At 42.4% G+C, this 13,748-nt stretch overlaps 1 protein-coding gene across 3 annotated transcripts in view; it reads right to left on the bottom strand.

The window, feature by feature from the left end:
- Positions 1–3,799: 3,799 nt before the first annotated feature.
- The window catches only part of LOC147906121 (putative protein S-acyltransferase 14), a 63,415-nt gene continuing 53,466 nt past the window's right edge, over positions 3,800–13,748 (bottom strand). For all 3 annotated transcript variants that reach the window (XM_087383264.1, XM_087383259.1, XM_087383256.1), the window contains 4 exons: positions 7,873–7,999; positions 4,557–4,642; positions 4,413–4,478; positions 3,800–4,210 (listed from right to left, as the gene is read on the bottom strand). In XM_087383264.1, coding sequence (XP_087239390.1) covers positions 4,091–4,210; positions 4,413–4,478; positions 4,557–4,642; positions 7,873–7,999 — 399 coding nt within the window. In that variant the 3' untranslated portion in view covers positions 3,800–4,090. The remainder of the gene's footprint in view (positions 4,211–4,412; positions 4,479–4,556; positions 4,643–7,872; positions 8,000–13,748) is intronic.

The raw sequence follows: 13,748 nt of genomic DNA on the forward strand, positions 1-13,748 counted from the left end.
GTGTCTATTGGAAAATCCAAACTAAAAATTTAGGTTCGAAAGGGAGTTGTATCTGAACTCAAACAGAAAATTGCAGCTAGTAATGTACAGAGAAGTGCAGCTAATAGAGAAGACCTGGAAAAAATATCACATCAACAGTTTACAGATGCAGTGGAAGTAATCAATGCCTATGCTGGTCAAGTACAAACAATGCAACAATTTTATGCAAATGAAATTTTGCGTGTGGAGGCAGAGAATAGAAGGCAGTTGCAACAGATACAGGAGGGTGCAGAAATTCAGAAAGTACAACAATTGGCAGAAGAACAATAGAAGTTATGAGAATACAAAGATGATCAAGAGAAAGTAGAAAAAGAGACAAAGAGAGAGTTTGCCTACTGCGAGCAAGTGGCTGGAAGAGCTGAAAGGTTAGTTTTTTAGTTCGCTAGAGCAAGTATCCCAGAGGAACACAGAATTACAGACTCATAATTTATTTTTACAACAGAGGCTCGAAGCACTCAGGAATTTGGAAGAGCAGGTAAAAATGATGGCAGAAGATGTAGAGATTGATGGTATCTTTATGGGTCCGAATGTTGTGGCAAATTTGAAGAATGATTTGGTTGCAATTAACTAGAATTGCCTGGAATAATCTTAACAAAAGATTGTTGATTATTGCACAAAGACCATATGAAGCGTTTGCCTCCGAAGACTACACAAGCAAAATGTTGGCTGAAAAGGTGAATCAGCAAAGCAGCAAGAGATCATTCAGAATTTGAAAAAGCAACTTGAAGGGGCCAGAAATGAACTGAAGTTGGCCAGAGAAAAAGATCTCGCATCAGTAGTCACTTCTATGCTTTATGCTAATCCCAAAGATTTTCCTTTCAATTTATTGTTTTTGCAAGATAAGAAGCATAATGAAGATGTAGCATAAAAGAAACGGATAGCAACAATATCTTGGAGTCTATTGATTCCTGATGAAGATGTGCAGCCTAAAGAGATGGTGGATGCTTTGAAGACAGTGGAACAAATCACAACCAAAGAACCAGAGCATAGTCACAAGAAATGTTTCGTCTGTTTTGCCGTTTCCCTGTTTCGACAGGTTTTGTTTCGTTTCGTTTCGTGTTGTCAGATGAAACGGAAAGGTTTCGAACTGATACTTAATATATACCCTTATAAGTACAAAAAGATATGTTATATTTAAGTTAGAGTGAACAAAGAGAAATATAAAGTCAAGATACTAAAAGGAAATTCAAAACATAAACACCTTGGATTCTAGAAAAAACGGGGCAAAAATGTTTATTTTGATTTGGGCGAAACAAAGGTTTCATTGAGAGCATTTCGTCCTATTTCGAAACATTTCATCTGTTTCGCGTTTCGAGGTTTTGAAGAGGACGAAACGGGTTTTCATGTGACTATGAACCAGAGGGAGGAATGAAAGCTACAAACAAACAAGAATAGATGATAGCAACGGTGAATGTTAATATGCAAGTGTCTACACACCTGAACAAATGTAGTCCAAACTTAAGGAAGCCAACTCTCGATGTGGAGACAAATAATTATTCCATCGAATGTGCCAGTGGAGACAATTACCACTCGTATAACTAGTATAGTATATTTCTTTTTACATATAATCTAGAAGAATAAAGGATACGTATGGGGAGTGATATGTTAAAGAGGGAGTTAATGTAACTACTTTTGAAGCGTGATACAATGTACCAACTACCAACCGCTTTTGAGCGATGAATGCGCAATTTCCAACAATCCGAGATTTTGAATGTTGCAAGACATATTACATGTTTGAACAGTTCCGAGTGAATCTATTATGTTCTGTAATGCTTTATCAACAGTATATGCGGTATTACTCTCCTTTCATGTTGTTCTAGAAGTTGATCGAAAATGTGGAAATCTATTTCAGTTTTGTATAGATGATTCTATTTGAAAGATTGAAGGTTTGAATAGACGGAATTCAAGAATAAATCTCTACCTATTACACATACTATAGATGATATTATGCCAACTATCACTGAGGGTGATAGCAAGTTGAGTCTACTCCCCCCCCTCCCACACCACACACACACACACACCACATATATCTAGATGAGTCTAGGAACATGCCCAAATTCATCCTCTAAAAACACAATATGGTTCAGTTTCAATCTCATGATAGCCATAAGGTTGAAAACCATCACACATAGCAAGGACTAGCTACTATGACATCCCCACTGACGTCATCCGTGGCCAACAGTGGGTGTAGACCATAGTATAAGCATATGCTCTCTCACATACGAACCCACACCCCCACACATACTTGAGCATCCATTTATAAAAATTCTTCATACTGAGTTTCTGTCGCAGCACTCCGAAGGTGAAGGGCAGACTCAGCCATGACGAAGGCTAGCACACACAACACAAGTGATTCATATATTCTAGGATGTGATGCTGGCAATAGTGTCCCATATGCTGTCCTTCCACAAAATTGCTCGACACAAGGGGAGACCTCATGAATATCTTGCCTCGTGATCTGCTCCCCATCAACCAAGTAGGTCGAGGATGTCATCGTGATGGAGAAAGTTTGAGATCTCCTCGAGCAGAGGCTAACCCCAAGGCGAGACCAAATTCTAGTAATGACCTCAATGGAAACTTGATGTTCCAACTAGTGGCACTCCTATGTGGAGGGCTCCAAGGTGAGGCATCTAGCTAAAAGAAAACATGGTCCTCCCAGAGCCATGAATGCAACTAATTGAACTTGCCCCTAAAGGTCATGGATTGATGGCCCACCTGTCTCCCTACTCTAATTCTCTACCACTAGAGTATATCCAAGGCTCCATTGGCCCCCAGATTTGTCTTTCAAACCTAACTCTAACAATAGTAGACCTCCATGGGCTATGTCGTTAAAAAATCAGGTAGGAAGCACAAATATCATAAGCCATGAAGAAGACTAAGTGGCATGCCTGTACTGAAGAACTGGCCAAACCACGAAGGGGAATGCGATGTGCTTGGAGCCGATCTAAGCCCCTACACTACGCCTCTGAGATGACTGTTTTCTTGTCAGCCATCAGCTCAATTTTTCCATCTAAAAATTAAGAGTATGTGGAAAATTGCACAAATCAATCGCTGAAGTGTGTGAGGAAAATGGGCAAGAGTGGTAAAGTCACGACAATATTGGTTACGGCCAAAGGAGGACCATAGGCTCCCTTGGATCTTGGTGAACTAAGGCTCAAGCCAAGCATCTTGATGTTGGATAGACACGTCCTCTCGATGGAGGGCAGCACACAGGTGCATAAATCCCAAGCTAGATATCCCCAAGCCAAAGGCCCATCCCACACAACTGGGCCACGAATCAGCTCCCCTTGATCAAAGACCTTTGAAAAGAGGGTGTGCCCAATCGAATGCAGACTGCCCTGCTCCATGCTACCATCAGGGACAAAATCTTGAATCTTTGGCCTAGAAGCAAGCTGATCTGCTGATATCCGCAACTGAAAACATGTGCTACTGAAGCCCACTAAACGCCCAACAAGCGTTCGCCTGCATCCTTCCTGCACAGTCGTGCAAGCAGAGGGTCAATTTATCTGCCACGAAAGCATCGAGGTGCTATCTGTCAGGATTGGGATTGAAAATGGGAATGGACCGGTTTACTACTGATCCACATGACTATCTGTTTTTGTGCTCAGTTAACATATAGCATTCAACTTTACACGTCTCCTTTATGGAAGATGATCCTAAAGAGAAGTTAAAAATGTGTATCTGCTATATCTCTCTTTCAATGACATAATTTTGATCAACAAAAATTAAAGGAAATATATTCAATAATTTTACACGAACCTGGAAATAATTGGTTGCAACTTTCCAATTTTAACACCAATATACACAGTGTGCAATAAATATGGAGATTCCATCACATCAGTAGATTCTGATACTGGATTCCCAAGACAGTCAAAAGGATGACAACAAAAGCGCATGTGCAATACAAAGAGAGGTGAAGAGGCGCAAGCTATGAAAATGCTTGACCAACAGCAGAAAGGGATTGAGTGGAAAAGCTAAGAGTAAAGGGTAGCCAATAGATAAAATGATAAGTTGGTCTCTCATGGAACCCAACGCCATTTCAAAACTAAAGTCATTGTCCTTCAAAATCAGGTCTCACTGGGTAGTCTAATCCTTGAAGCGCAGGCATACTTCTTACGTCTCTGTCAGCATATGCTGGGATAAGCCAGCAACTCTTGCTTGCTCCAAAAACCTGCCACAGGGCCATATGAAGCAATTCCAGGTAAAGCAAGCCATCAAGCCTTGATCGTCCCCGCTGCGCCCCCCCCCCCCGTCCCCTCTTCTCTTTCCTCTTCCCCCTTCTTTCAAAAAAACTAAAAAAAAACAATAAAAAGTTATATGAACAGCCTTGCAAAAGATGTTGCCAATCAGTAAGGCATTCATTAGTGGATAACCTGCTCAAAATTTTGCCTGAAACCTAGATCATATCTCCACCTTGGAGTGCGTTTCTTCTCATGAGCCTGGAACACACAAAATATATTAGGCTATCAGTAACTTCAAGATGGATCATATTACACAATACAAAGAAGCAGCTATACCTCTATTGTTGTAGTGTTGCTGGCTACCAAAGATGTGTGCATGATAAGAAATCCAAGCAAACTTAATGCGAAAGCCACATTTAGCACTGCAAAGTAAACATTATTATTTAGAGCTTTGACAGGGCTAATTTTTAAAAATAGCAGACACTATCAAATCAGAATTTCAACAAAAAAAATAAAACAACACAGGTGCAAACTTCATTGACAAAAATACTGGGATCAAAGGGAGGTGGCACAAAGAAGATGCCTCCATTGGTTATACCCATAGAAGGACTCCAGAATCAAGATGGGGGGCCAAAGGAGATTTTGGTATTAAAAAACACGTGCACACGAAGTGGTGCTCCAAGAAAACATGAATGCTGAGAAAGAAAGGGCCCACACAAAGCCTAAGTGAGACCACAAAAGGCTGTTCACACCTCAAACTATGAGGTCCTTACCTCCTCTCCAAACGATAATCCGAAAGTTGAACTGAATGCGAAGCAGGTTGCTCTTTTGTAGTTGCAGAAGGAAAAAGAGAAGCATGATAAGAGGTTTGAGCATTGCTTGTTGTTCCAAGAAGCTGCATTGCTAGAAAGGAAAAGAACATTATTGCAACCTATGCTTTTAGGAGAAGCGAACACAAGCCAGACTCAGATGCAGCTGGCATCCAAAGATTCAACCAGCTGTTGGGTGGACACTGATGGTAGAAGGCCACACCACACACAACAAAGCTAGAAGCTGGGCATCTGCTCATATGGAGATGAAGGCCACTGAAACCGGCCTCTAATCACTCAGAGGGCAGTGGAACTAAACCTTTAATCACTTCAGCACTTATTTACAGCTCACAAAGCATATATCACAACCATTAACCATTGCATGATCACCATTTGGCATTTACCCATTTGTTCACAAACAAAACCATTGAAAAAGGGATGGAGGCTAAAATGCCCCTGCTCAACAGACATAGACAAGTGCACCCGATTGGCCCCAAACACCGTGGCGCCCCTTTCGGTATTTCTTTATATTTCACAGTGAAATGATTACAAGTTGCATCTGGGAGACCTTCCCTGCAACTGAGCACGCAGCCCCAATTCACTAAGCCTTCACAAGGCTTTCAAGCATAGAACACCGTCACATAAGTGCACTTAACCCATAGGCTCAACCCAAAGGCATTCTCTTTTCTGAGTGCAATTCCATTGGCTGTCCAGATGCAATCACACTGCACCCCAGTTGCACTCTCTTTGAGTGGTTTCCAGATGGTATTCACAAAGCTTTTCAAAGCTCCAAAATAAAATCAGCAAAGTACCCAACCAAAGAATGACTCATGTAGCACTCCCTGGGCACCTGTGAGCCAAGAAAGAGGCGGCACACGAGGCCAACCAATAGCTTATGGCAAAAAGAAATTGCAGTAGCAAAATCACAACTCACCAAGCCCTGAAAACTCGAACCAAGTCCTCAATCGCAAAGAGGACATAGTAGCCAATGCCCAATTGCATTCTCAGCCAAAGAGGAGTGCAAAGGCATGAAGAAAGAGCATTTACAAGAGCCGACCAGCAAGAATTTCACTGAAAAATGTGAAAAGAAGCACTTCTGTCGCGAAGAAGTGGGAGTTCTTGGGCTCAAAAGAAGCGTGCTTCAGAGAGGAATGCACTGAGAAGATTTTGGAGAAGTTTCATCGCCGGAAAGTCCTCCAAAACTAAGAAAAACCAGTCAACCAGTGCGTGGGACCACTCGAAATTCAATAGAAAGCTGTAGCTTTGCAAGAGGAGAGGCCCAGGAGACGGTAGAAGCAAAAAGGTCCAGAAAAAGCCACTTTTGCAAATTCGACCAGCAAAAGAAGTGCTCAGCTCTGCCCGTTCTACCAAATGCACGGAGGGAAAAGCATATCACTACGAAGGGGAGGTAGAGGGGAAGCCATCGGGCCAAACAGAAGTTGAGGAATCCAAACGGGTGAGGAGTTATGAAGAAAAACGAAATTCAGCTGAAGGAGGCTGAAAAACCAGTCCAAAATCTCAACGAAGGGAGAAGATGAGAGAGAAAACCACACATGTGAAGTTTAGAAGGCCCAAGAAGGTCCAAGAATGGCAAAGGAGCATGTAGAAGGCACTAGAGCCACCTGGAACTCTAGGGGGGCCACTAAAGGTACATGGCCCTCTAGGGGGCCCATTAAAAATGTCACATCATCATTTCCCAACAACCACTCTTTTAATTCCTTGGAATGCCTTTGGGCCTAGGGATTAATTACGCTTATGTGCTAGGCACCATGCCGCGTTTAATTACACATTATTAAGCCCACGCTTGGACTTTTAAAACCAAAGTTGTCACGGTCTTGTAGTACATTAAAGTACTTAGAATTTCACGCCCCCGTGATAGCCACCACCACAGTTCATGACAAAATTTCAACTTGCACGAATGTCCAATGCGCATGCAGTATACAAAACTGTGCATGATGCAGCTACAAAGGAACTTCTTGGTTAATTGCACACTCCCCGTTGCCCTGCTGCCCGACCTTCTGCCTCCGTCCTCTCCACTCCCATTGACTGCTACTACTCCCCCTGCCCTCCTTGACCACTTCCCCTGCCCGACATGCCTCCCCCGCTCCCCTCTCGTAGACTGTTACCGATTCCCCTCTCTCCCCTCTACGCTAACAGACAAGCCCACCCCTCCAACCCTCCACATCATCCTTAGCTCCTCTGTTGGCTGTAATTACCCTTGTCACCCGCTGTCCTCCTAGGCCTTGCCACCCCCCGCCACCCTAACTCCCGAGCCTACACCACAGGCTCAGTTGAACACAATCTCTAAAACAAGGGTAATTCTTGGATTTAAGGAGCTCACACTCAAATGTGCATTCCTCTTTCCCCAATAGCTCTTCATCGGCAAATAACACTTTATCTTGTAGCAGCTCCATTGTGTCGCCTCTCCATTGTTAACTCAAGCTGATTTTCACGTTTACGGGCCTATAGAGCTACCCATTTATAAATTAAAGCTTAGGGGTCACAATGTGATGTTCCTCCTATTCCTTCATCCTTCCACATTATGTTCTAGAACATATGGAGATCTTTTCCATCCTAGTGATTGTATGTGTGTTCCAAGTCAATCAAGCTCTCCTTTGGTCTTAAAGGTGTTCTGGCCTTCCAAGCAGCTCATCATGAATAATCTTATTTAATTGGATCCATTGATAAATATATCAAAATCAAAAGGTGTCTACTGTGTTTTTGTTTGCTTAAATTTACAAAGACTTATTGATTTTGTGTGCATTCTTTTGAGAAAGAAAAGATGCATTGGGACAAGGCTAGACTATTGAATTTCAAAGAACAAAAGTTAGGTAGGAAATCACCAAATGCAAGAAATGTGGTTGCAAGGTATGCAGCAGAGTCAGAGTGTTGCCCAACATCTCTGAAGAAGGCAATAAAGTGTGGCAGAAGTGCAAGAGTGCACAACGTACTCTCCAAGAATGTGTAACACTGCATGCACATTTAAAAATATACTTGGATTAGTACTTTATAAGTCTCACAAGCAATTAATAATAGCATTGATTATGAAAAAAAGGGGTTGCATTTATGTTTTGAGGGAAGTCCTTGAAAGTGTGATAGAAAGTAAAAGCAAAGTGACAGATGACACGATTCTTAATTCAATTTCACATTAAGGAACCAAAAATATAATGCAATGGGTGGGTTGAAAACGGGATTCCAAGTTGTTGGCCAGGCAAGCTTCTGAGCTGATCATGCGACTCTGGATCACATCCTCAAACTGTGAGGTTTCATTGAGGAGGCTAGAGCACGGAGTCAATGGGTTTATTGCTGTTTTGTGGATTTGCGCAAGGCTTTTGACACACCGTGAAGGGCCCATCTAATCAGATGCCTATAGGATTTGGGATACGGTTAGGAGATTATCTAGGCAATCATGGCACATGGCACTTTATGTGTGGGTCTGAAGCAAGATTCGAATGGCTACAGAATGGTCAGAGGAGATCGGGAGGACTATTTGGGTCAAACAAAGTTGTCCACTGCCACCAACTCTCTTGGGCCTCTACATCAACAACCTTGAGAGTTTCATCAAGATACTGGCTCCTTGTCCTCTATGCCTCTTCAGTTGAGGGCCTCTAGCGACACTTGGATGCACTTCACACTTTTGTGAGACACATGATCTGAAGGCCAAGCTTGGTAAAACCAAAGTTATGATCTTTAATACATCCAAGGCAATCACGCATAGAGAGCAATTCACCTTTAATAGGTTGCTGGAAGAGAGAATTGAATCTTGAACATACTTGGGAGTGCTTTTCTCTGGCTTGATTTTCATGATTAGACCAGCAATGCAAGCCCAACTAAGTAAGGAGTATGTCGTACTTGCCAAGCTTGAGCACAAGCGATTCACTCTCCTTTCCAGGATTCCTAGACCAAGTCTCTTCTCTTTGATTCTTTGGTCCATCCAGCCCATATGTCGTTGGAATTTTAGCCATAATTCATGGCAGTGACCAATGTATGACTAATAAGTGGATTAGGGGCACTTTTCCCTCATTAGAGGTTTCCCCCCCTAACTATAGTTAGTGAGTTGGTTAGGTTTTGTCACATAGACAAAACCCCCAATCTTGTATTGTTTTCTTATCTCATTCCACTACAACTGTGTGTGGCTCTCTTGCTCTCCTTTCTTGCACACTCTTGCTCACATTGCTCACCTTGCTCTCATTGCATTCCTTCAATTGGTATCAGAGCAAGTTCAAATTCTTGCTCAGCACCTTGTGCATCTGCTGGACCAGCTCCCCTGTCGAGCTTTAGCTTGACATTTGCTTCTGCAGGTTCATCGACGCCAAGCTCTGCAGCCCGCCTTTGATTCCTGCTGTACATCTCGTCGTACAGTCCATACAATATGTACGGGACTGACTCCCGTATAGCACGTGCTCATGTGCTTCCTGTCCGTACACCACGCTGTTGTACAGCCCGTGAACCTTTGTACAGCGTCATCAACAATCTGTACCTCAGCACAGTGCCGTACTGTCGTACTCTGCCATACAGTTCATTGTACCGCCGTCGTACAATCCGTACCATACGGACTAATTATCTTCCTGCTCCATTGATTTGACCTACCTGCGAGCCGTCCGTACCTACACATCTTCGTACATTGCTCCTGCTTCGAATCCCTACGCCTCCTGTCCGTATTTGGCTATGCTGACTGTACTTGCCCATACATGTCCGTACAGCACCTCTTACTACCCAACAACGTACATTTTTGTATACATGTGGATGTTTTTTTAGCAAGATTCAAGCAGATGTTGGGGCATATCAATTTTTGCTTGATTGCATTTTGAATCCCAGAAGGGATTGTAATTTGCGCAGATTTTCTTAGTGCAAAATTTGAGGCTTTTCTTGCATTTGCCCCAATTTCGGGTCAATTTCCCCCGGCAAATTCGGGCTTTTGGTTTTGGACACCCATTTTGCAAGATTTGGGGATTTTTGCCACTTTACAGGTGTTTTGTAGGCAGATTTGGCAAATTTAGTGGTGGGTTCATGCTTTTGGGATGTTGCATTTTGAGCCTCTGATTGACTGAGACAATGAGGTGTTAGTGGTGGGCAGATTTTATTTTATTTTTGCAGCTTGCATCAATATCCCGGAAGGGATTTGTGTTGTGCATCTCTACTCCCAAGAAGGGAAGTTTATCATCAGTATTTGCTGCATTTTCTTTGACATTCATGGCCCAAAACAATCCCAATGATGCTTTTGGCGTCCTCACACAAGAGGATACCAACTACTCTTTATGGAGTTTCATGGTTTGCAATCTTTTAGTTGCCAAAAATATGTGGGATTATGTGACTGGGGATTAGACAAGACCAGAAAATGTTGCACTTGCCACTCCTCCCCAGCAAGGTGGAAGAAGAGGTAGAGGACAAGTACATGACAAGTACCATGTTCAATTGATGCAGTTGCTGCTCCCACAAAAGAGCAGAAGAGATGGGATTCTCGTGATGTACAGGCACTACCTGTTATTTCTCTTTCTGTGAAGAGGTTTATTATTCCGCATATTCGGTCACGCAAGACCTCTAAGGCAGCTTAGAATATACTTGAGAGTATGTTTGCAGCCCACAATGATGCAAGAGTTTCATTCCTGAAGAGAGAGTTGACTCATACTCACATGGATGAGGGTGACTCTATGTCTTATCACCTCACCAAACTTCAGGATTTGCGAGAGCAATTATTAAATATTGATGAGATCATTCCAGATTCAAGGATGGTCACTACCACTCTGAATTCTCTTGTCTTATCATGGCTTTCACACCTCATTGAATTTGTCATCGAGGGAGGGTGGCAACCCTTTCACCTTTCATGAGTTGATAGGGCTTTTGTTACAGAGACACGGAAAAATATGGCCACACAAGCAAGTGAACATGCCATGCTTTCCAAGTTCAAGCCAAAAGGGAAAGGGAAGCAGTATACCAATCAGCCGGCAAATAATCAGCCCAAAGCTGATTTTGGACAGCCTTCACAAAAGGCTAAGAATGATGCAAAGAAGTCCAAGAAGAAGGGGAGATGTCATTACTGCAAAAAGCCTGGTCATCACATTCAAGAACGTAGGAAAAGGATTGCTAAGGAGAAAAAGAAAGACTCCATTATGGCTGTCTCGGATACATCAGCCTCTCATGCACATGAAGGTGATGCTACAGCCAACTTGGTGGGAGAGGAATATGGCTTTTTGACTTGCAATCTTGATAGTACTGTGGCTGGTCCCTGCTATTATAGTCACCTTTGTGGAGGATGAGTATGCTTTTTTGACTTGCAGTTATGATTCTTCAAAGGATGCATGCACTTTCAATGTCAATGAGACATTGAATACTCGGTATTTTGATAGTGATGCCTCCAAACATATCACTTCCAAGAAGTGCTTGTTTGATACTCTGCATTCTCCACCCGTTGGAAAAAGTGTCTTGTGCAAATAATTCTTCTTATTCAGTTTGTGGTATTGGTGAGATTGTACTTACAGCCACAGATGGCACAAATTTCAGAATTTATGATGTGCTTTATGTACCAGGAATCAAGAAGAATTTGCTTTCAATGTCCTCTCTCAATAGAGGAGGATTTCAAGTTGTCTTTGAGGATGACAAGTGCGCGGTTCGAGACCGAGAAAATGATTATGCCTTGAGACTATCTGGTACATTGTTTCGTGGTCTTTTTCAACTTGATGTTTATGAGAAAAGACTAGATCATGCACTTGCAGTTTCTACTCCCACTCCTGCTATGCAAAATGCGGAGTTATGGCATGCTAGATATGGGCATGAATTTTGGCAGCTTGATGACACTTCAAAAGTTTGAAATGGTTGACGCTTTACCTCCTTTGAGTCGCCTCCTCCTCATACATGTGAAGGATGCATACTTGGCAAGATGCATAGGTTTCCCTTCAAGAAAGACGGTGAAGTAAGAGCTGCTCGTAAATCACAGCTCATTCACAGTGATGTCTGTGGTCCCATGAGGACTCCTGCCTTGGGTGGATATCTATATTTTGTCACATTTATCGATGACTATTCCAGATACACTTAGGTGTATGGTTTGAAGGAAAAATCAGAAGTCTTTCTTCATTTTTGACATTTTGTTGCCAAAGTTGAAAATGAGACCGAGCTCAAGGTACAGACTTTACGCACAGATAGAGGGGGGGAGTATATTTCACATGCTTTTCAGGCATATTTGAAGGAAAAGGGCATCAGTCATAAACTCACAATGAGGCTTACTCCTCAAAAAGCGTACTCTCATGGAGATAGATAGATGCATGCTTACAAGCAAGAAACTACCTCACAAAATTTGGCTTGAAGGTCTTTTGTGTGCCAATTATGTCTTGAATCGTGCTCCCACGAAGGCTTTAAAAACTATGACACCATATAAAGCTTGGTATGGGAAGAAGCCTTCAGTGAATCATTTCCATGTGTTTGGTTGTGTAGCATATGCACATAGACTTAAAGAGCTTCGTCATAAGCTAGAAGACAAGGCACTAAAATGCATTTTGGTTGGTATAGCGCGGAAAGCAAGGGATATCGTCTCTATGATCCTGCTACACGCAAGATCTTTATTCGCAGAGATGTGATCTTTTCTGAAAATTCAGCTCATATATATGCTGAATTTGATATGCTCGCTACTTCAGACTCTGCTCATGTGTTTGAAGGTTTATAACCCATTTCTTTGGGTCTTGGAGCTGATATGCCTTCTGAAAATCAAGATTTACAGCAAGTCCCTCTCGTTCCAGATGCCCTGATTCAGCCCCAAGCTAATTTAGTTCACCACAGGCAATGGAAGCTACAGTTAGGCAGGAAAGGACAGAAATACAAGCAGCAAAATCAGTTCCACATTGGCTGCTCCAAACTCTCAAGGAGAGTAAACTTGATGCTCCTTTGCCTTGCAGAACTCGCAATGCAACCAGACAAGAAGAGGGGACACATTTTGTTGATTCAGCCTTTTGCAGGTACACTTTTGGATGAAGAATAGCCTGATTCTTTTGAAGAGGCTAAGGAAAATGTGCATTGGATGAAAGCCATGAAGGATGAGTTGCAGTCCATTGATGAAAATCAGACCTGGAATCTTGTGGATTTGCCATGAGGGAAACATGCAATAGGTACCAAATGGGTTTTCAAAGTAAAGAGAAAGCTAGATGGATCAATTGACAGGTACAAGGCAAGGCTGGTTGCAAAAGACTACGCTCAGCAAAAGGGCATTGATTATGAGGAGACATTTGCTCCTACTTCCAGGATGACTACAATATTGCCATGGCTGCACATTTTGATTGGAATTCATCAATTGGATATAAAAACAGCTTTTCTTAATGGAGACTTGTTGGAAGAGGTTTATGTTAAGCAACCTCTAGGCTTTGAGGTATCAGGGAACGCACATAAAGTTTGCAAGCTGAATAAAGCTTTGTATGGGCTGAAACAGACTCCACATGCTTGGTACTCAAAGACTGATGCATTTCTGACCAACAAGGGTCTCAGTAATAGTCCAACTAAGAGTACCCTCTACATCAAGAAGGATGGGGGGGATATTTTGGTCATCATTCTTTATGTAGATGATTTGCTGCTCACACGGTCCAACGAAGGAAAAATTGCAGATTTCAAGGCTGAGTTGAGAGCTACTTTTGACATGTCAGATTTGGGCATGCTTCATTTTTATTGGGGGATCCAGTTCATACAAGAGAGACGTTGCATCATTATGTCTCAATCCAATTATGTGCAGAAGCTTTTG

The sequence above is a fragment of the Dipteris shenzhenensis genome, chromosome 1, assembly GCF_047967505.1.
Source record: "Dipteris shenzhenensis isolate YYH24624 ecotype China chromosome 1, Dip_SZ_1.0, whole genome shotgun sequence".
Lineage (NCBI taxonomy): Eukaryota > Viridiplantae > Streptophyta > Polypodiopsida > Gleicheniales > Dipteridaceae > Dipteris > Dipteris shenzhenensis.